This window comes from Callospermophilus lateralis, chromosome 11, assembly GCF_048772815.1.
Source record: "Callospermophilus lateralis isolate mCalLat2 chromosome 11, mCalLat2.hap1, whole genome shotgun sequence".
NCBI lineage: Eukaryota > Metazoa > Chordata > Mammalia > Rodentia > Sciuridae > Callospermophilus > Callospermophilus lateralis.
The window spans coordinates 59,827,024-59,850,269 of record NC_135315.1 but is presented as its reverse complement, the minus strand read 5'-3'; the positions used below and the strand labels follow the sequence as shown (position 1 = coordinate 59,850,269).

The following is a 23,246-nucleotide window of genomic DNA, read 5'->3' as shown; positions in this document are numbered from 1 at the left end:
TGCCTCTATACAATCAATATTGCAATGAATAAATTCTCTATTCAATCAAGACTTTCTCAAGGAGAGAGGTGATTAATAGTTATATATTTATGCATATATATATATATATATCCTTTTTTTTTCTCTTCTTCTTTTTTGCAAAGTCTGAGCAAAAGCAGTAACACCTAAGAGAACATTCTATCCCTTCATTTAGACACAGAGAGGAAGCACTGGCATGGTGTGGCTGGCGGAGTGTGCATGTCAACTGGGCCACCTTGCTGATGGCTGTGCAGTCCCAATGCAAAGCCGCCTGAGCAGAAGGGCAATGAGTGAGTCTTTCTGTACTGAAGACAAAAAGAAAAAAACCACCACTGCACACTTCCCACTCACAGCAAAAAATGGGGGAGGCAATCAAACAAGTTGAGTACTTTTCTCCCCACTTTAAAAAACAAAATTATAATCTGTGAATAAACATTTTGTTTGAGGTACCACAGGGAAAAAACTGGAGTGATCCTTATGTCTTTCCTCCCACATGTATTCTGAAAGGGAAGTTAAGCAACTGGAGCGTAGTAAATGTTGCTGCTTGCTCCAAAGGAGCAAGACCTAATGCTCAAAGTAAACTAAATTTGCCCTTTTGTTAACAGGGAGAGACTGGTTTTAAGGATATGCTGCCACCAAAGGAAAGGACAATGTCACTGAAACATGACCTGCGATTTGTCTGTTTCTTTCTAAATTAATGCTTCTATGAAGAAGACTACACAAGGAACTCTCACCCAGTTCCACACATTGCCACTGAGAGCTGCCTGACTCTGAGTGGGGCTGACTCACCTGTTAATTTTAGGAGGACAAAGCAAAGCACCTCTGCCACATTTTATAATTCTGCTTGAGATGGACTCCTGCTCTAAGAATGTGCACCAAATATCAGCTCTATGCTTATCTGCCTCTCACAGGATGTGGTCCCTGTCTATTTCAGTGGGCTAACTCTCTCATACATGGGTTATTGCCATTGGAAAACTAATAATTTTCTAGTAATGTAAACAATACCACTTTGTAGCTTTGTGACTCACTGTATGAACATCATGTGCATCATTTATGTCTACATGTTACTCTTCAATATGGTGGAAGTCTAGGATTGTCTCCCATTCATTCCTGGAAATAACAGTGTTATATCAGTGAAAAGAAATACAGTGCTGTTTTCATTGGCTGTGTTGAAGAATCCAACCAAAGGAAAAAAAGTTCTCTTATACTTCAAAAGCAGATTTCCTTTATCTCAGTTCTTGAGTCATAGCTGAAAAGAAAAAGAAAAAGTATAAAGTAACATCTCTGTAACAAGTAACATATTATCAATACAGACTAAAGAAGAAGGCAATCATTTACTCAGTGTTTACTATACATCAGAACTTATGACAGTTCAGAAACTGACTAAAGTCTTGAGAAGTAAAATATAAATCTCCTCATTTACATATGAGTGCATGGAAGTTTAAAGAGGTTAAGTACTTGCTTGAATCTTTTTGTTTTGGCAATATCAGAATGAAAAATGGTTTCACTTAATGACAGAGTAATTCTACTTCTGGAAATTGACCCTACAGTATAAGAGAAGGTAAATACTTACAAAACATTCATAAAAATGTTGTTTGTAACAGGTATAAACATCAAATATCCAAAATAACTGACCACAGGGACTCATTAGAAGACAGTAAAACCATAATATGTAATACCACAAAGCTCACAAGACTGAGTGTCTCTTTTATTTAGAGTACTGGGGAAGAAACAAACATTGCAGAAACAATTGTTTGATGGCAAATGCTCATCAAACAATTCAGTAATGATGTGAGGTAGTTCACACAAAATGTCTAAGCATATTCTATAGGCAAATGCAGAGTTGGAGGTTCAAAGCAGAGGGAGGAATCAACATGGGCTAAACAGACTGAGCGATCCTCATGGGTCTAGAGATTGCTCATTTTCATAAAGTCATGGAATGAGAATTAGAAGGGGATCTTTTGAGGTGTTCTTATGCAATCTCTCTAATCTATTGAGAGGAAATGAGGTACTGAAGAAGCAAAGTCACTTGCAAAAGGTCACCCATATTGCCTAAAAATGGATTCAAAAGCTTGGGGACAGTCTGGTAGTGGAACATTTGGACAGCATTCGTGAAGCCACTGACACCCAGCACTGTAAAATTAATTAATTAATTAAACAGATTCAGCTAGTCCTGCTAGCTTAGTGGTTTTTTGTTTTTTGGTTTTTTTTTGCTTTTGTTGTTGTTGTTTCATAGCAATAAACCTCTGATCTCTGAGGGACAGGTAGGACAGATAGATGCCCTGACAAGCCAAAGACAAGGCCTAGGAGGCTCAAAATATAAAAGACAGCAAAATATACCCATATATCCTAAAAATGAAAAGCATGTGGTAATAAAATCTAAATACACAACTCAAATGAAAAACCTGAATTATAAACATTTGCTTTCCAAAATAGTTTCTAAAGAACATTTTCTTATTCAAACATTTGATCATCAACCTGACAATGGAGAATCACAAAAATAACTACCTTGTATGTCTTCATACACCTTTAGTTTGCTCTTTACTATTTTAGGTTTGCCTGAGCCAAAAGATAAATATAGACAAAAATTATCACCCTTACACAGAAAAAAGGATAGAGTCTGCAAAAATGAATAGGGCTTTGGTATGAATCAGCCCAGTGAAAAGTTCACAATTAAACCAAGTTTGGTAATGACAGTTCTCAGAGGAAAAAGTTAGACATTTAGCAGGGAAAGAGTGATGCTGGACCTAAACCAAATTCAAGCCCTCTAACCTACTAAGGGATATATGCTGTCACTGCACATATTTTTTTTTGGGGGGGGGGGTTAGGGGTATAGTTCAGTGATAGAATGCTTACCTAGCATGCTCAAGGCCCTGGTTCAATTGTTAGCATTATAGAAAATTAAAAAAATAAATAAATAAAAAGGATTTGTGTGTGTGTGTGTGGTACTGGGGACTGAATGCAGGGGTACTCTACCACTGAGCCACAACCCCAGACACTTTGATTTTTAAGACAGGGTCTCACTAAGTTGCTGAGGTTGGCCTTGAACTTGCAATCACTGGGATTACAGGTATGTGCCACCAAACCAAGCTTGTTCCTTCTTGAAATCAGCTTTTGCAGAATTGAAAATCTCAATCCTAAAACTAGAGAAGCTGAGGAGCAACCTTGCCTGGGAAAGTGATGGCACCTGTACCCAATAAGGGGAATGAGAGTGGGTACAAGCATGAGAACTTGTTAAAAGTTAGAATTAGAAACACCTAAATGGATTACTCTATAAACTATCCAGTCAGGCAACTACCCCTAATGCCAGCAGAAAAGCCTGAGATCTCTGAGCAAAGTAGGTCAGACACACCTGAGGGCAAGGATGCTGTACTGAGAAAAGGGTGATCAAGGAAGGGGTGAATATAACACTGAGCCCTCTTTTGCCCTATTTTGCTCCTAAAAACCTGGCAGCCTACACTTTAGATATCTTGAGTTTTCTCTGAGGAGTATGATCAGTCTAAGAAGAAAAAAACTTACAAAAAAAAATTATACACCAGATTTCCCAAGAAAATATATCGGGCTAGTTAATTTACAATTAACTTTATAAGAAATTGCCAAACTGTTTTTCAAAGTGTTTGCTGTCCTTTTTCATTCCCACCAATAATAAAATTGTTGTACATTCTTGCTAATACATGGTAATTAATGTCACTCTTTTTAATCTTAACTTTCTTTTGGGTATGTAGTGGAATATCACTAACTTTAATTTGCATTTCCCTAAAAAAATGATATTGGGTGCCTTATGCATGTGAGTATTTGATATCCATATATCTTCTCTGTGTAGTGTTTGTTCTTATCCATTAAAAAAATCATATTGCTGGGCTGGGGTTGTGGCTCAGTGGTAGAGTGCTCGCCTAGCACATGCAAGGTCCTGGGTTTGATCCTCAGCACCACATATAAATAAACAAAGATATTGTGTCCAACTACAATTAAGAAATAAATATTTTTAAAAAATCATATTGCCAATCTTAGGATTTGAAGGATTCTTTTTTGGGCAGGGGAGGGCAACTGGAGATTGAATGCAGAGGTACTTAATCACTGAACCACGTCCCCAAACTTTTTTATTTTGAGACAGACTCTAAATTGCTAAGGCTGGCTTTGAACTTTTAATCCTCCTGCCTTAGTTCTCAAGACACTGGGATTACCTGTGTCACTGCACCCTCAAGTTTAAGGATTCTTTATGTATTCTGGATAAAATTCCTTCATCAGAAGAAAAAGAAGAACGAACAAATTCAAGGCCAGCCTGATCAACCAGCAAGACCCTGTCTCAAAATAAAAATTAAAATAAAATAGGGCTGGTGATGTACCTCAATGGTAGAACATTTGTCTAGCATGTGCCAGCCCTTAGATTCAATTCCCAGTAAAATATGTAAAAGAAAAAAGAAAGGGGTGGGGGAACAAGATCAACTTAGTTTCTCATTTATTTACAGATGAAATTTCTAGCTGGTACCACTCTGTCCTCCTTGAAGAACTTTCTTAAGATTTATTTTAATTGTAGGTCTGCAAAAAATGAATTTCTTTAAGGTTTCATTTGATAAAAGTCTTTATTTTTATTTCATTTAAAAAGATATCTTCACTGTTTAGGCTGTTTTTCTTCTTGGATATTAAAGATGTTGGTTCAGCTATCTTCTGGCTTGTTTGCATTTTGACAAGACTATTATTTTTATTTTCATCAAATATGAAAAATTTTAATCATTATTTGTTCAGTTTCCCTCCCCAGCCCTCACTAGTGACTGAACCCAGGGTCACTCTATCATGCTAAACACATCCCCCGTCCTTTTCATTTTTTATTTTTGAGGCAGGATTTTGCTAACATGCTGAGGCTGACCTTGAACTTGTGATCCTCTTGCCTCACACTCTGAGTAATCGGGATTATACTTTTTTCTTCCCAGTCTTCTTTCTGTTGTACTTCTTTTTGGATAGTTTCCACTGTTTTTCACTAATCCTTTTATGGCTTCTAAGCAGGTATTTATCTCATGCAGTATTTTTCACTTGATATAATTTTTTTTTTGGTGGGGGGGAATTAAACTCAGGGTCACTCTACCCCAGACCTATTTGTATTTTATTTAGAAACAGGGTCTGGCTGGGTTGCTTAGTGCCTCGCTAAATTGCTGAGGCTGGCTTTGAACTTGTGATCCTCCTGCCTCCGCCTCCAGAGCCACTGGGATTACAGGCGTATACCACTGTGCCAGGTCAGATACAATATTTTTTTATTTCAAGAAATTCCATTTGAGTTTTTTTAAACTAGTTGTTTTATGGCCTTTGCTAATTTCAGCATCTTTCTCATTTCTGAGCCTGTTTCTATGACTGAATCTTCCCTGGTTATGGGTCCAGTCTACGCTTCCTTTCATGCTTAGTAATTTTTGATTAGATGATAAACATTGTAACTTTATACTGTGGAGTGCTAAATTTTGTTGTATTCCTTTAAGGAAGATTGTCTTGGCATGCAGTTTTTATTCATAGAGCATTTCAATCCTTTCAAAATTTGCTTTTAAACTTGGTCAAGTTTAAAATTACTAGGGCTAATTTAATAAAACATAACCTTTGTGAGGACACTACGCAATGTTTTATATAATATTATGGCCAGAATGACCTAGCATTTTAACTTCTAGGGATTCTTTCCCTAGATATGTGCATTTTTACTTCACATATACAGAGATTAGTATTTGGCCAAGGACTTGAGAGGACTCTCCTCTGCAGCTCACTTTCTAGGCCACTCCCTCTTTTCTGGTACCTTGTCCTATAACTTCTAGTCACAACAGCTCTTCCAACTTTGACTTCTAATTCCTTAATTCAGTAAACCTATCGGGCACTGTTTGGTTTTTCCCTCTCTGTACTTTGTAAACTGTTTCTAATCAGTGAAGGAAGTATCACTTCAAAATTATTCTCCTCTCAAGGATTATAGTACTATATTGCCTACTGTTCAATATTTGAAAATGTTGTTTTTAGTTTATCAGTTTTATAATTATTTATAATGAGAAGGCAATTCCTTCACACAGATGTACCCTATGTCCTTTTTAATTTTTATACATTTGGAATATAATTCTTTTCAGTTTTATACAAGCTAACTCAGAACAGAAATCATCCTTACCTTTGTAGATGTCCCCATAGGTTGATCATACTGAGCCTGCTGCATAACATCACTAACTATCATTTTAGCGATCTTCCAAGCTAGCTCTTCTTGGGCCTAAAGGAAGTAATTTAAACTGTTGATAATGGTTATTCATTAGATGGATCAAGATGCACATAATCAGAGGTCTAAAATCAATCATATAGACATATAATTTTAATAACAAATATTTCTCCATGTATTTTTTCTAGAGTCAGGCATTATTTTCTAGAGTCAGCCAATATGACTACTTTTGTGTTAGAAGGTCAAAATCTAACACTTTACATTTTCTACTCCCATCTCTCCATGAGAGATGGCTATTCAAGCAAGCCTCCATTTTTGAAAGTAAAATCAGAGTGGGGAAGGACAGCTTTTGTTTCTGCAATATGATCCATGCCTACTGATTGATGGAAATTTGATTGGATCGATATCCTTCAATGGCCATAGTCTCTGTATTGAAGTCCCGTGGTCTAGAATCATTCTTATCATCACCATGTAATTCATAGTTGCTAAGAAGGGCCTTTCTTTTCTTGTTATATTCTGGATAAGGGAGCACAGATATGTTAAGCTGTTTAAACATGGGAACTAAAGAAAGAGAAAACTTAAAACCTTTCTTAGAAAAGGGTAGCATTTATAAAAGGGATCTTTTTATACTAAAAGTAGAATTTACCTCATCAGTATTTCCTTGTACCCACTTCTTCATAGCTTGTGAGAACATGGATCCTAGTAACAAAACAAAATTGAATACAGATTTCATACATAATTTTACATTAAAAATGCTCTTATTTAAAAGCTGTTACTTTTAGACATGGATATTCTTTTCTAGTATGATCCCATCCAAAACATTAAGGAATATTACCATTGGTAAAAACCAAGTATGTTTGTATGTTCCATAACAAAGTATTTACCTTACAAATATCATAGAAGTGCTTTTGAAAAGCTATTTCAGAATTCTAGATTTTTTTTCCTACTCTCCTTACCTGATGAAAGAATTATTATCTAGTGTCAAATTTACAGTAAACATTAAAACAAACAAACAAAAAAACCCATCTAACCAGGACACTGATCTTAGGTAAGAAACTAGCAATACATCAGGAGATAACTGTGGGAGACCAACCTTACACATGACTGAGTTACAATCCCCGGCTGGGTGCTGAGGTGCTCAGTTGCAGAAATGTGGCAGAGCTTTCCCCACCCTTCTTGAGTTTGAGGGTCAGTGTCTTGTGCATGGATGTGTCTTGCTACAGCCCCATGGGTGAAGCTACGCTCACCTGTTCCTTTGTAATATAATCCCTTGCCCTGTTTAGGATAGAATCTTCCATGGAAGTGCCTTGTGTGTGTCCCCTTCTCTTACTGTGCCCTTGGGTGTGGCCTACCCAGGTGTCAGTCAACCTGCTAACAGTGGACATCATGAAGATAGACTCAGCCCCCTGAAACCTGACCCCTTGCCTCATTTAAATAACTTCTCCTCAATAAAAGGGGTCAGCGTGTGCTCTCTCTCTCTTTCTGTGAACCCTTAAGGTCAGAGGAGCCATCACAGTGACCCCAAAGAAAAAGGTATTGTGTCTCTTGTGTGGTTATTTCATGCAGCCCAGTTAGCCCAGTTTAACTCGAGTGACCCCTGAGCCTTTTAGTCGTGAGATCAGAAACCCTGCAGATAACAATACATTTATTATATTTTTAAACCTTTAGACCAGTTCCTATACAGTCTTCTAGTACAGATCATGTTATAAGTTGGACTACCTAAATAAACTGGATGAGAACCAAATTTCAAATAGTCATCTCTATCCAAGCCATAGTATAACTCAACTTCAAATACAGTCAAATACTGGTCTGGTCAAATTTTACTGTCAATGAGGACAAACAGAGCCACAGTGTTAAATGCTTTGCCTAAAATTTCACCCAGCTGTTCAATTAATCAATACACTGCTTTCTCATCAGGCTTATCTGCAGAGTCACACTACTGACAGTCTCTTTCCTATTGACACTCTGTTCTTTACCTCTAATACCTATATCTTCCATGACTATTCTGTGTTCCCCCTTTAACATGGAGTTTATCCAGGATCCCCATTGTCAGCACCCCCCCTCCCCCGCCTTTTTTCCAACTTGTAATCTTCTGGACATCTCATTCCCTTCTATGGCCTTAACTTCCTTTAATATGCAAATAATTCAGAATTTCCTCCTTGAGCATCAAATCCTTATTTCCAAATTATATAAAAGAATCTCAAATTTAACATGTTATAAACTCATCTGCCTCTTATCTACTCTTTTTTTTTGGTGTGTTCTCTTAAATTTTTCTTTCAAAGAACCTATGTTAAACTACTCAACATAGGGCTGGCGATGTGGCTCAGCAGCAGAGTACTTGCCTAGCTTACATGGGGAACTCACTAGGTTCCATTGCTGGCACAGTAAAAATGCTACCAAATTCCATCTTGAAATGCAGTCTCTTGAACTTATCCTTGGAAGCCTCATGAATCTGACCTTCTTTCCAATTCACTTCAAATCCTCTTCTAATTACTCCTAATCCTGCTGCATTGTGTTTTCTGACACCAATGGCTCCCCAACTACAATTCATTCTTATTTTAGCTCACAACATCTTTCTATAATTCCTTCTTTTTTTTTTTTTTTGTTATCTCATTAGCTTTTCATTTAACAATACAGACACTATATAAAGACAAATAAGTATGTGTTAAAAATCTATCATAAGGAATAAGAAAAGAGATCATATATTTTTTTCCTAAAGCTGTAAGTCTTAGTCTCCCCATTTGGCAGAGGAAACTTTCCTGAGGAAACTTCTTTTTTTTTTTTTTTTAAATTAATTTTTATTGTTGGTTGTTCAAAACATTACATAGTTCTTGATATATCATATTTCACACTTTGATTCAAGTGGGATATGAACTCCCATTTTTACCCCGTATACAGATTGCAGAATCACATCAGTTACACATCCATTGATTTACATATTGCCATACTACTGTCTGTTGTATTCTGCTGCCTTTCCTATCCTCTACTATCCCCCCTCCCCTCCCCTCTTCTCTCTCTACCCCCTCTACTGTAATTCATTTCTCCCCCTTATATTTTTTTTATAATTCCTTCCTGTTACACTTTCTCCAAGATGATTTTGAATGTAACTTTTTAAATTACCTTGTTAAAAAGCCTCTGAGATATACTCTTCTCAAAATTCTACCTTTTCTTCCTCAGTGCTGTATTATCAGAGATGCAAAACCCAAATTAAAACTACAGGCTGGTAAATGACAAACATTCTGTCCAGCTATACTTAACAAGGAAGGAGAAGAAAGTAAATGAAGGGGAAATTGAACTGTAAACAACTACTATCAAGACAGTATTCTGAACAAATTACATGTCCCCATTTCTTAATTACTTCATCTATAGAATGGGGAGGTGGTATATATCAATGTATTATCTAAATTGCATGAGCTTGAAAATGCTAAGAAATATTCATTATTTGGGTGTGAGAAGAGAGGGGAGCCTCTGTGAGTATCGTAAGAAGAAAGTAATCTGGGTAAGAAAATTTAGGGTCTCAGTGTGCAAAAGGCAGCCAAATTTAACAAATTTTTTTTTTCTTTATTCTGTGGTGCTAGGAATTGGATTTTTAAAAAATGTATTATCTCTTTTTTAATATACCTTTATTTTGTTTATTTGTTTTTATGTAGTGCTGAGGATCGAACCCAGTGCCTCACACATGCAAGGCATGTGCTCTACTGCTGAGCCATAACCCCAGCTCCTGGATATTTTTTCTTAAATGGAATTACGTAGTCCAGAATTTTGTCACCCATAATCTCTAATAACTTTTTTTTTTTTTTTTTTTGGTGGTACAGTGGATCGAACTCATGTCTTGAGAGAGAGAGAATTTTTTTAATATTTATTTTTTAGTTCTCAACGGACACAACATCTTTGTTTGTATGTGGTGCTGGTGCTGAGGATCGAACCCGGGCCTCACGCATGCCAGGCAAGCGCGCTACCTCTTGAGCCACATCCCCAGCCCCTCTAATGGAATTCTTAAAGATCAATTAATAAATCAAAAAATATTGAATAAGTAACTATCTACTATGTACCTGGCATAATTTTAAAATTGGAGATTATAGTGCCAAATAAGACAGATAAAATCTCTTCTCTCACAGAGGCAATATTCCAGTTATGAGAAAAATAGATTATAAGAATGTATGCAAATAATTTCAGTCAATGAATAAGAAAGAAGTGGTATGTTAGTAGTACAGATGATTTTAGATCTTGAGGGTTGGAAAGGGCTCTCTGAAGAGACTATGCTGAGAAAAGGAGGAGCCAGTTGTGGCATGAAAGTCATGGCAGAGGAAAATAGCAGCTGCAGAGGCCCTAAATGTAAAGAAACCTCAGAAAAAGAATAAAGGATAGTTGAATTAGAGCTTAGTCTGTGAAAGAAAGAGTAGTTCATAGTAAGGTAATAGAGACAGAAGGGGACATTCATAAGTCACAATAAGAGGAGAGATTTTATTTCAAGTGGCTCAAGAAGCCATGGGGAAAGGGGTGAAGTGACATAGGCACAATGTAAGGAAATTCAAAACGTGGGAGGAAAGGTTATAATAAAAAGTAAAAGGTACCTTCCCTCTTCTTATACTTAAAGTAACTGCTGCTGAATTTTGTGCATATATTTTCAGGTGATTTTTAAATGTATACACCAATATAGTCTTTTTAAAATATTATATATGTATGGCAGGGGGTGTACAGGTGTAGCTCAGTGGTACAGGGAACTCTCATCTAGCCTATGAGAGGTTCTGAGTTCCCTAGCACTGCAAAAATGTGTGTGTGTGTAGAAATATAAATCACATATCATAGCACTTATAATTTATGACATGTTACTTGAACCATCAAAATTTCCAGTGTAGAGGCTGGGGTTGTAGCTCAGTGGTAGAGTGCTTGCCCAGGATGCGTGAGGCACTGGCTTTGATCCTCAGCACCGCATAAAAATAAATAAATAAAATAAAGGTAATGTGTCCATCTATATCAAAAAAAAATTTTTTTTTAAAAATTTCAGGTATAACTTCTAGTTTTCAAGAAATGCTATGAAGAGGTACTGGGTTTGACTGTCAGCATTACATATAAATAAATAAAATAAAGATCCATCTATAATTTAAATAAAAAATTTAAGGGCTGGGGATGTGGCTCAAGGGGTAGCACGCTCGCCTGGCATGCGTGCGGCCCGAGACTAAAAAATAAATATTAAAAAAATTCTCTCTCTCTCTCTCTCACTCTCTCTTTAAAAAAAAATTTAAAAAGTAAATATATTTAAAAAAAAGAAAAAAATGCTGGGAATGAAGCAATAACATAAATAATATAATCAGGAAAATCCAGAAGGTTGAACATTCTGCAGGGTTCTTAGCCTGATTGTTTCACAAGTCTGGTCATAAGGAAGAAACCAAGCTACAGTAAAAACAGACAGAGGTTATATCCTCCTATTTATATCATCTTTGACATCTAGCACAGTGCTGGCACATAGGAATCATTTAAATGCCTTCTTAGTGAATGAATGCAATCTCTGTGCTCCTATATTACCAAAAAATACTTAAAAAGAGACATCTGGAAAACCAAAGGAAGAACCAAGATATGTGGATGTATTCAACAAACTCCTATTTGTAACTTTATATAGGCACATCTTGATTAAAGTAATAATGCCAGTAAACTGGTGGATGGGCTTGCTGATAGAGATACGAACCTACTGCCTCTACCTTCAAATATAGCCCACTTGCAGCCTAATCTTCACTTAAGCTTAATCTACAACTATCCTCCCTTACTTAGATTCTGACAAGAATGTTTTGTTTCTCTGCCTCTCTTAAAGCTCGACACTTTATTTCCAAACAGCTGCCAGAGCAATCCCTTTAACACATAAGTCACATTATGTTGCTTCCCTGATCCAACCTCCCATGTTTCCCCAATACTTTCCAGTCCTTGCCATGGTCTCTCACTCACCTTCTACCACTCATCCCTTTGCTCACTGCACTCCAGCCACAATGGTCTTGTCCCTTGTTTCTTTAGCCAAGAACTCTCTTCTTCCAGATATTGCCTGAGCTTCTCCCCTACTGGGTTAAGATCTTTACTTAAAATGCTGTCGCCTCAATGAGGCTTTTGCTGAAGACCATTCAAATACCACTACCCACTATTCTGCCAGCCCGTTACCCTACTTTTTATGCTTACACACACACACACACACACACACACACACACACACACACATATGCTCATATTTACAAACATATACATAAACAGTATTATCTGTTTAATGTCTCCTTCACTATCATTTAAGTTATAAGAAAAAAAATTCTGTTTTCTTCTCAGTAGACATATATAATAGGCACTCATCAATTTTTTAGAATAAATGAATAGCATAAAGAGATTGATCAGAGATCATGATTTAGGAAAAAATTTCTTGTGTATTTTTTTTTTCATAATATATCTTACTTCATATAAAAAAAGCTAACTGCAAACTCCCAATTCCTATGCTATGCCTATAATATTTCCAACATCTGTATATGGAGTAGTAACATTGCTTCATGAGCTGTCAGAGGTATAAGACCAGATTTAAAAAAAAAAAAAAAACTATTAAATAGAGATTTTTCTGTTAATACTGGAGACCCCATTATCCTCATTGACAAATGCTACCTAATGACACTGTAGAGTTCTTCCTGGCCAACGTCTCACAGAGGTCATCCAGCACTTCCTCTATTTCAAGGCTATCTCTTCCCAATATTCATCTTTTACCCAAGACAAGACACGTAACTACTAGACTGTAAGTTTCTTGAGGAAAGGATCTGCACCTTCTAACATGCTCAGTGAATATTAGTATATAGAGGCACTAAAAAATCATTTAGTGGGCTGCAGATACTAGCTCAGTGATTTACTAGCTCAGAGAGAATACCTTCCTAGCATGCCTGAGATCCTGCATTTAATCCCTAGCACAGACCAGGGGAAAAACAAGCAATTTGATGAATAAAGTGTTTATATTTTCCCTTAGTCTTTACATTCTTCTTAACTGAGGACCTGAAACTTCTCTGACAAAACAGAAAATAAATAGAATCAATTATATGGATAAATAAGGTCAAGTAAGTAACAGGTCCTTTTCTGTTCTAAATTGCTTCAAAAAATTGGTTGTATTTTTTTCAACTATGTAGATCTAACCTAGAGCAATCATCAAAATAAAGCATATAATTCATCACCCAGCTGTAGTTGGGTTAAAAAAATAGGATAAACGTAACAGGAATTTAGTATTATTAAATTCAATAGAAAGATTAACAATAGTTCTTAATTTTAAATACACTTATTAAAATGGAGTAGTTTCTACTTAATAAAGTTAGGATCCTTTACTCAAGACACTATTGTCAGCCAATCACATATCCAAATGGATTCACATTTGTTTCTATAATCTTCCTATATAAATCAACTGTTTGGAAGCTAACATCAATCACAAAGGCACTTAAAAAAAAAAGATATGAGTCTAACTCTAGAATTGACCAAGCCACTCTTCTGCTGATTAAACGAAGTAAGGATTTGAATTTCAACCTACTAATATTCTCAATATATATCTCATAATAATTTTCAATGGTTTTGTGAAAATTTAATAAGATAAAGATAAATCTCGAGTCTAATGTGGATTGGGTATTTTGCCACTAAATAAAAAGGTAAGCAATCTTTTCTCACTACTCTGCCTTCCATTTTGGTAAAGCCAGTTCAGTAACTTCATTCAGCCCTTGTACTAACTTGTGAATGTAAACATGGTGTGAAACATGGGGTTATGACCAGTTTAAACTTAAGCAGTCCTTCAATTATAGCCAGTGAGTAACATGAGCAAAGGTTTAATATGAAGTATAAAAAATACCACAAACCTTTTGATTTCTTTACATCGGGTTCAGGCTCAGATTCTCGGATAAACTGACCCAAGTCACTGACTCTTCCAAATGTCATCTTCCTACATAAGAAAAATTATATGTAACTTCTAATAGCTAGAATTTAATCCATTTTTAAGCATTTCATATAAATCTAAAAAGCTTACTGAAAATAGAACCTTCCTCCACAAAAAGCAAATTCAATTAAATTTCATTCAAAATCTCAAACAGGTTTATGAAACATGACAAAATAGGGAATTCACAGTTCTAAAATTCATGCAGAAGAGAAAAGGCACAAGAATAAACAATTTTCTAAAAGAAGGAACAAAGAAGTAGGACTTGCTCTAACAATGATCAGAATACATTATAAAGAAGAGATTGGGGTTTTAATTCACTGTAGAGTGTATGCTTAGCATGCATGATGCCCTGGGTTCAATCTTCAGCACCCAAAACCCCCAAAACAACAAAACAAAACAAGTAAGCAAGCAAATAAACAAAACTCCAAAATTGTAAATGATAGCACAAGACACAGAATAGAGCACAATATCAATTACATAAAAATAAGCAAATAGGCAAGGCAGAGTGCAGCATGTCTGTAATCCCAGTGACATGGGAGGCTGAGACATAAGGATTACAAATTCTAGTCCAACATGGGCAATTCAGCAAGATCCTGTCTTAAAACTTTATTGGAAGAACATTTCTGGGTTCAATCCCCAGTACTATTTTTTAAAAAGGAAAGAGAAGGAAAGAAGGAAGGAAAGCATAACGTAACAGTGACTACTCTAAGTAAGAAGACATTAAACTTATAGGTAAATTTAATTTTTTATAAGAATAATCTATTTGTAATTAAAAGTTGGTTAAAAGAAGAAAATTTTTGTGATACCTGTATAATTTTATTCCAGATAAAGGGGACTTTATTTTACAGATAATCTTTTTAAAAATATTTTTTTAGTTGTCAATGGACCTTTATTTTTTTTTTTTAACTTATTTATATGTGGTGCTGAGAATCGAACCCAGTACCTCACATGTGTGAGGCAAGCGCTCTGCCACTGAGCTACATCCCCAGCCCTTAGAAGTATTCTTCTTAATAAATCCTCATTTCATTCATGGCACATACGTATACCTATACCAACTGATAAAAATTTGTCTTAACTTCAGGAAGATGCTAAAATCATAAAACTAAAACCAACAATGAAAACCAACTTTAAAAATGATGAAGAAAAATTATCATTTCTCTTTTTGGACCCATTTTATACATTATTTAAAATATACATTTATACACACAAAAATATAGAGGTAAACATTTCACGATTGATAAAACTTTCTTATGTTATTTTAAAAATTTTTTTTGGTTGTTGATGGAACTTTATTTTCCTTATGTATTTATATGTGTGCTCAGAATCAAACCCAGTGCGTCACAGATGCTAGGCAAGCACTCTACCACTGAGCTACAACTCCAGTCCCTTCCTTCAACAAAGACTCCACAGTTTCCCCCAAATCACTGTTACTTTTTGATAAACAGCAATTAAACATGTTGAAAAACCCTCCTTCATGGTACTGTTGGGACTAGGTTAGGGGCTGAGGTAGGGTAATCAAGGCTACACAGGTTTATGTGTTAAGCTATCTTCAGAGAAATGGCAGTGATTTTATGATTTGTCTGTAGTAACTCAAGGTAAGTGTCATATCTTATGTATCACTGTCTTTCTCTTCCCAAGTAAAATGAACACAACCTAGTTCTTAAATACAAAGAAATTTTATTACATTCCATTTTCCAAATGCTAGTTATGTACTCCACAATAAATGATGTTGGCATCTTTTTTGCTTTTTGTTTTTAAGACCAAAACTTTGACATAGCTAACATGTGAATCAAACAAAATGTGTAAGAGACAGACTATATTACCAAGACACTCATTAATCTGGCATATGCTGGTGGAATAAGGATGGTAATATTTATGATGTGCCTATTAGATATCAGGTTAACATTTTAAATGCTTTTCATGTATTATCTTCTTTAATCCCTTCAACTCAAGGAAGTATTAATATTATTCTCATTTTACAGATGAAAAACTGAGACATAAACAGGTTAACAGCTTGCTAATAAGTAGCAAAGCCAAGATGAAAACCCCAAGAAGTCACTCCAGAGCCTTCACTTCAGCCACAATGTTACTCTCCACTATATATTATAAATCTCACACTATAAATTTAATTAAAATTTTTAAAAGATGTAAATTCTTCTGTTTGTTGTATCATGCATGAGGCCCTGGACTGACTCTTGAATGACAGGCAAATACTCTACCACTGAGCTACATTCCTAGTCCTTCTTTTAAAATTTTATTTTGAGACAGGGTCTCACTGAGTTGCCCAGGCTGGCTTCTAACTTGTGATACTACTGCCTCAGCCTCCTGAGTAGCTGGGATTATAGGTGTACACTATCACACCTGGCTAAATTTTTTACATTTGTAAAAATTCTAGACATCAGCTAAGCTTACCCAGCATATGTCCGTTGATATAAAGATTCTGGATCCAGACTCGCAGCATCCACAATTATCGCTTCATCAAAATTTTTCAGAATTTTAATACTGGCTTTTTTCACATTGGACTACAATAGAAATTATAAAATAAGTAGTACATTATTCAGGAAACAATCAGTCCTTTGTCTGGACTATGACAGATCTGTACAAAATTTTCTTCAACGTATGATTTTCACTCAATCCTTTTACTACCAAGAAACTCAATAGCAACAATTCTGAAATGTACTCTCAAACTAACTGAAGGAGAGCAAAAGATTAAAATGTAAAACATGTATTTAACATGCCAAATCTGCTTTCTTAATGACCTAAGTTTCGACAAATGTGCTATCCTTACAGGCATTATTTTCCCAGTGTACAAAGCTCTCATCCATCCACACATGTATCTTAGCTAACAAAGCCCAACTTTTTACAGGGTGATCATGAATGTTTTGGATTCTCAGTGAGGCTGTTTGACAAAATAGAAGCTAAAGAACCCTTTCTAGAATGACAAGCTAGCTGAGTACAGTATGTTCCTCTCCAGCATTCTACCTCCTACACCCCACTCCTACAAAAAAATCAAGTTAAATTTGGTATTTTCATGAAATACAGAGCTATGGGTTAATCCAGAAATTCTACTTCTAGAAATTCAACTATAGACAGACTCACACTTACACAAAATGACATATACACAAGATTATTTGCTGCAGCACTGTTTAAAATAACAAAAGGGAGGAATCAAGCCTAATATTCATAACTTAGGCATATAGTAAATCACAAAATAATTTAACAAACACTTAAACAATGCTTCATTGATGGAGAAGAGGGGGACTCAAATAGAGAAAAAGAATACTCTCTAAGATACATAGTTAGATCGAAAAGAAACATTCATCATAAGAAAGGAACACATTTCAATTAATTCTATGAGACAATTACTACTCAGATATCAAATCCATATATCACAAGAAAACCAAGACAAATCTCTCATATTATGGAGTGAATTATTTTATGAGTACTGATATAAAATCCTCAACCAAACTACATCTGGCAGCATGTTGAAAGGATTACTAAACACCATAACCATGTGGTATTTATCCTAGGAAAGCAAGGTTGGTTTAATACCTAAAAATCAATTTAATACTTATCAATAGAAAGAAAAACCCCGGAAACCTATGTTACTATTTCATTGGCACAGAAAGGACATTTGACAAAATCTAGTACCCTTTTGTAATTAAAAAAATTAAGATTAGTAGGGAACTTATTCAATCTGATAAACAACATTGATAAATTTAAAAAGCCACATCTAACTTCATATTAAATGATGAAAAACTCAAAAGCTTTCCCTATGAGATCAAAAATAAGACAAAGATGCTTGCTTTTGTCACGCCTACTTCACATTGTTCTAAAAGTTCTAACCAGTATGATTAGATGAAAAAAGAAAATACAAAGCATCCAAAGTGGAGAGGAAGAAAATTATCCTTATTCACAGGAAACATGATTTTATACAGAAAATCCTAAAGAATTCACAAGAAAGCTATTAAATTTAGCAAAGTTCAAAGCACACAATTAACACACAAAAATCAGCATATTAGAATAATCCAAAATGAAATTAAGAAAACAATTCTATTTATAATTGCATCAGAAAGAAAAATGAGCTAGGTACAGTAGCACACAACTGTAATCCCAAGGATCTGGGAGACTGTCGTTAGAGGACTGCAAGTTCGAGGCCAGCCTCAACAACTTACTGAGAACTTGTCTCAAAATTTTTAAAAAAGTTGTGGGGAGCTGGGGATATAGCTCAGTGGTAAAAGCAACCCTGAGTTTAAGCCCTACTACAAAAGAAAAAAGAAAAGCTTGGGAACAAACTATAAAATGTTACTGGAATATATTAAAGAAGACATAAATAAATAGAAACGTATCCCGTGTTGATTAGAAGATTTACGATGAGAATACTCCCCAAGGCAGATTCCATGCAATCTTCACCAAAATGAAAAAGCTGATGGCAAAGTTCATATGGAATGCAAGGAATCCAGAAAAACCAAAACAATCTTGAAAATGAAAAGAAAAAATAAAAATTAAAAAAGGGAAAAAAAAGCTACAGTACAAATGCTTTCTGATTTCAAAACTTAGTATTCAAAACAAGGTGGTACTGGCACAAGGATAAACACATAGTTCAATGGAAAAGAACTGAAAGTTCAGAAATAAAAACATATTTACATGGCCAATTGATTTTTCTATGATTCAATGATGTAAGAATAGTTTTTTCAACAAATGATGTTGGGACAACTGGATATCAATATGAAAAAGAATGAAGTTAGACCTCTACCTCATACCACATGCAAAGCTAACTTAAAATGGATCAGATATAAAACCCATGGAAGAAAACACAGCAAACTGTAAATCATGGTTACTGCATATTTGGGAATGGTTCTTAGACATAATACCAAAAGTCTGTACAACCAAAGCAAACAAACTAGAATTCATCAAAACTTAAGATTTCTGAATTTCAAAAGACACTATCAAGAGGGATAGGCAAGTAGCTCAGTGGTAGAGCACATGCCAAGCATGCTCAATTCCTGAGTTCAATTCCTAGTACTGCCAAAAACCAACAATAACAACAAAACAACAACAACAACAAATAAAACACTATAAAGAAAAGTAAAAAACAGCCTACAAAAACCAGAGAAAATATCTGCAAATCACTATCTGGTAAGTCTGATAAAGGACATATCTAGAATATAAAAAGAACTACTCCAAGTCATAATAAAAAGACAGACAACCCAATGTAAAAATGGGTAAAGAATTCGAATAAACTTTCTTCAAAAATTTTAAAAGGCCAATAAACACATGAAAAGATGCGCAAGATTATCAACATCAGGGAAATTAAAATAAAAACCACAATGAGATAAAGCTTTATACCCAAGGTGGCTATAAACAAAAAGACAGATGGTAAGTTCTGATAAGAATGAATAAATTGGAAATCTCATATATAATGTGGGTGGGACACAAAATGATAGTCACCTTGGAAAACAGTCTGGCAATTGCTCAAAAAATACACCTAGGTAAATACAACAACAAAAATAAAAACACAAGTCCATATAAAAAGTTGTACACAAATGTTCACAGAACCGTAATTTATAATAGCAGAAAGAGGGGCAATGTCTACCAATTGATTGATACCCACTAAACATGGATGAACCTTGAAAATGTGATGCTAAATGAAAAGTCAGTCACAAGAGGCCACATCTTAAATGGTTCCACTTCTATGAAATATCCAAATAAGCAAATCTTTGGCTCTATAGAGACAAAAAACAGATTAGCAGTTCCCTATGGCTGAAGAGCAGGGATTTGTAGTATAGTAAATGGGATTTCCTTTTGGGATATAAAAATACTCTAAGATTCACTATGGAGATAGTTCTGAATAAAAAGATAAAATTTTGAATATACTAAAAACCACTGAATTATATAATATAAATGTGAATTATTTAATAAAGCCATACCAAAAAATATATATATTATATGACTTCATTTACAAAGTAAATAGGTATATGCTGTCAAGACAGGACAGTAGCTATCCTGGCAGGGAAGAGGATAGAGACTAGAAGGGGCTCCAGAGGGCTTCTGGCTAGTAATGTTCTATTTCTTAATCTGGATGTCAGTTACATGGATTAGCTCTGTTTGTGAAAATTCTATATATAGTTATGATAAGTGCAGGTTTCTGTATGTAGTATACTTCAAGCAAAAATACGAACAAACTTTATGTTGCTGGGGATATAGCTCAGTGGTAGAGTATGCTTAAAAAGCATGAAGTCCTGGGTCCAATCCTATTACCCAAGATAAATAATAATAAATAAAAACAAGCCCTTCTAGTTCATATCAAAAAACAAAATGGCAACCACACTTAGCAGGTTGCCCCCTATGTAAACTTAATAAGGAGAAAAAGTATTCAAGAGAACCTTGTTGACAGCAACAAAGTAGTACTGTCTTAAAACTTATCCAAGACCCAGCATTCAAAAGTTTGCGGTGTTACTTATTCATTTGTCAATAGTGATAAGATTAATAAGTTATATTATAAAGCTTATGGTTAAGAATGCCTGGAGGGTAATATTTCTGGCTCTACCACTATGTAACTTTAACAAAATAACTTCATTCATTCATTCATTCATTTATTTATATATTTATCCATTCATTCATTGTTGGCAGTGCTGGGGATTGAATCTAGGGTCTCACACATGCTAGCTAAGCACTCTACCACTTACTTCACAGCCTAAAAACTGGTTAACTTCTTAATGCCTCCTTTAGATTTTCTATCTTCCAAATATCCCATTTCATGAGATTGTGGGGACAATCAGGTAAGGTTTGATTTAGGATTAATGCTACCCCCCAAAACCTAAAAGTCAAAGAAATATATATAATATAGCATTCTAGTTCAAAATGAACCCAAAAGGTCAATATTATGAAACTTAAAGAGTTCACTTTTCTATTAGAAAAAAAGCATCCAAATTTAGTTATTAAAACTTTTCAATTACACAAAGAGCTCTTCAGAGGCTAAAAATGAATTTAGTAAGAGGAACAGCCGCAACGTCTAGCAGAGTAATGGCCTGAATAAAACAGTAAGATACTTCACAATGTATATGGTTATTCACTACAAATACTTTGATTATAAATAGTATGTAGGCTAATTTTCTCTTTTATGTCTGTAACTTAAAACTTACAAATAGGATCTAGTACTGCTATTTAAAGGAAAGGATTGGTATACATCTTCCTACTGGTAGATTCAAATCAGTGACTACCTGTGAAGTGGCACTGTCAGTGCCACCTGGAAGAGACTCATCAGGAAGGCCAACAGAACCATGAGCAGTCAGTGAAACATTGCCTCCCAGAAACTCATCTCCTCGAACTGAATGAATGAGATCATTCAAATACTTATAATAAAGATTGCTGGATAAAAAGCCTGGCAAAAAGACCTGAAAGAGAGGAAAAACGTAATTTTAAAGTTGAAAAATCAAATGCATCTAAAAACTATATTTTAATAAACATATTTTACCTGTAATTCTACCAGATAAAACAAATGTTCATACTAATTCTTGTTACCCTGAATATTACTGCTCTGTAGAGTTTACTTGGCAATTAAAATTATGACACATACAATTTTGTTGCCCTCACCCCAAAAAACACTTCTCATAGAAACTGCATGTCTTGATATTAATTCTTAGCAGAAAATTGTCTACAGGGTAGAATAATCTGGTTTGTGATGTTAAAGTTTTGTGTTATATTGATTTTTGGTTCTGAACTGCTTTTTAAAACCTTCATTTATTTTTATGTGGTGCTGAAGATAGAACCCAGTGCCCCACACATGCTAGGCAAGCATTCTACAATTGAGCCACAACCCCAGCCCCTGAATTAATTTCTTTAAATAAATTGTCAGGATATTACTGCTTGCTTAGCTAATTTTAACTTTGGCATATATGGGCAATTTATCCTTCAAAAATATGTTATCAGGGCTGGGGTTGAGGCTCAGTGGCATAGCACTCGCCTGGCATGTGCAAGGTGCTGGGTTCGATCCTCAGCACCATGTAAAAATAAGTGAATAAAATAAAGGTATTGTGTTCCAACTATGACTAAAAAAATTACAAAAAAAAAAAAACTCCACAAAAATGTGTTATTAATTTGTATCATTAGGAACATATCAAGTATCTTATTTCCACATGAGTTTTCTAAAACTGGGTTTTGTGCTTTGTTCTTTTCAAATTGTTAAATTTGAAAAGTGATGCACAAATGTTTTTATTTCCACTTAATAATTACTAATGAAGATGAATAAACTTCCATGTTTATTATCTGCATTTACTACAAAGCTTTTGTTCATAGCACTTAGCATCCTTTATTTATGTCTGTATTTAATATGTATCTTCTTTATAGACTAAGCTGGGGGAGGGAGCAGAAACCACCTTTTTTTATTCACCACCATAACACCAACAATTAACATAGAAATATTCAAAGTACTTGTTAAATGAATCATTCATGTCTTCATTGTCCTCTTCCCAGTTATCTACCATGGTCCTGCTGGTGTTTTTAAAATTAGTGCAAGTTCTTTACTTATGAACATTTAGTAAGGACTGTCTTAGCATTTTGTTTTTCTCTGTATTTAATTTTTTTTTTTTTTTTTTTTTTGAGACAGGTTCTTGCTAAGTTGCTTAGGCTGGTTTTGCACTTGCGATCCTCCTGGCTTAGCCGCCTTTACAGGCATGCACCACCATGCCAGGCTATATTTTAATTTTATAACCCAGAAAGTTAATATCATTTATATGCTATAGATCTGGACTTTTAAATTCATAAATTTTTTTTTTTTTTTTTTTTAGTGATAGATTTTTTTTTTTAATATTTATTTATTTTTTTTTTTTTAGTTTTCGGCAGACACAACATCTTTGTTTGTATGTGGTGCTGAGGATGGAACCCGGGCCGCACGCATGCCAGGTGAGCGCGCTACCGCTTGAGCCACACCCCCAGCCCATAAATTCATAAAATTTTTAATTTCAACTATGAAAAAGAATTATCCTTAGATAACTGGTGATATTCTGTTACCTCCAGCTTTTCAAAGATTTGGTCTTTATATATAATATCAGAAATTCAGATTTTGTGTAATGTATTATGTAACAGTGCTTAATTAACCTTTTCCCAACTATATACACATGCCATGTA

The 23,246-nt window shown here is 34.9% G+C and overlaps 1 protein-coding gene across 4 annotated transcripts in view; it reads right to left on the bottom strand.

Moving 5' to 3' along the window:
* Nucleotides 1–516: 516 nt before the first annotated feature.
* Akap10 (A-kinase anchoring protein 10) overlaps nt 517–23,246 on the bottom strand; it is a 59,293-nt gene continuing 36,563 nt past the window's right edge. For 2 of the 4 annotated variants that reach the window (XM_076869287.1, XM_076869288.1), the window contains exons 10-14: nt 21,341–21,514; nt 16,530–16,639; nt 14,041–14,123; nt 6,837–6,889; nt 6,375–6,706 (exon numbers count right to left, since the gene is read on the bottom strand). In XM_076869287.1, the coding sequence (XP_076725402.1) occupies nt 6,518–6,706; nt 6,837–6,889; nt 14,041–14,123; nt 16,530–16,639; nt 21,341–21,514 (609 nt within the window). In that variant the 3' untranslated portion in view covers nt 6,375–6,517. Of the gene's footprint in view, nt 1,268–6,148; nt 6,264–6,374; nt 6,707–6,836; nt 6,890–14,040; nt 14,124–16,529; nt 16,640–21,340; nt 21,515–23,246 lie in introns of those variants that run through there. The other 2 variants (XR_013092637.1, XM_076869289.1) reach the window with 2 other exon arrangements.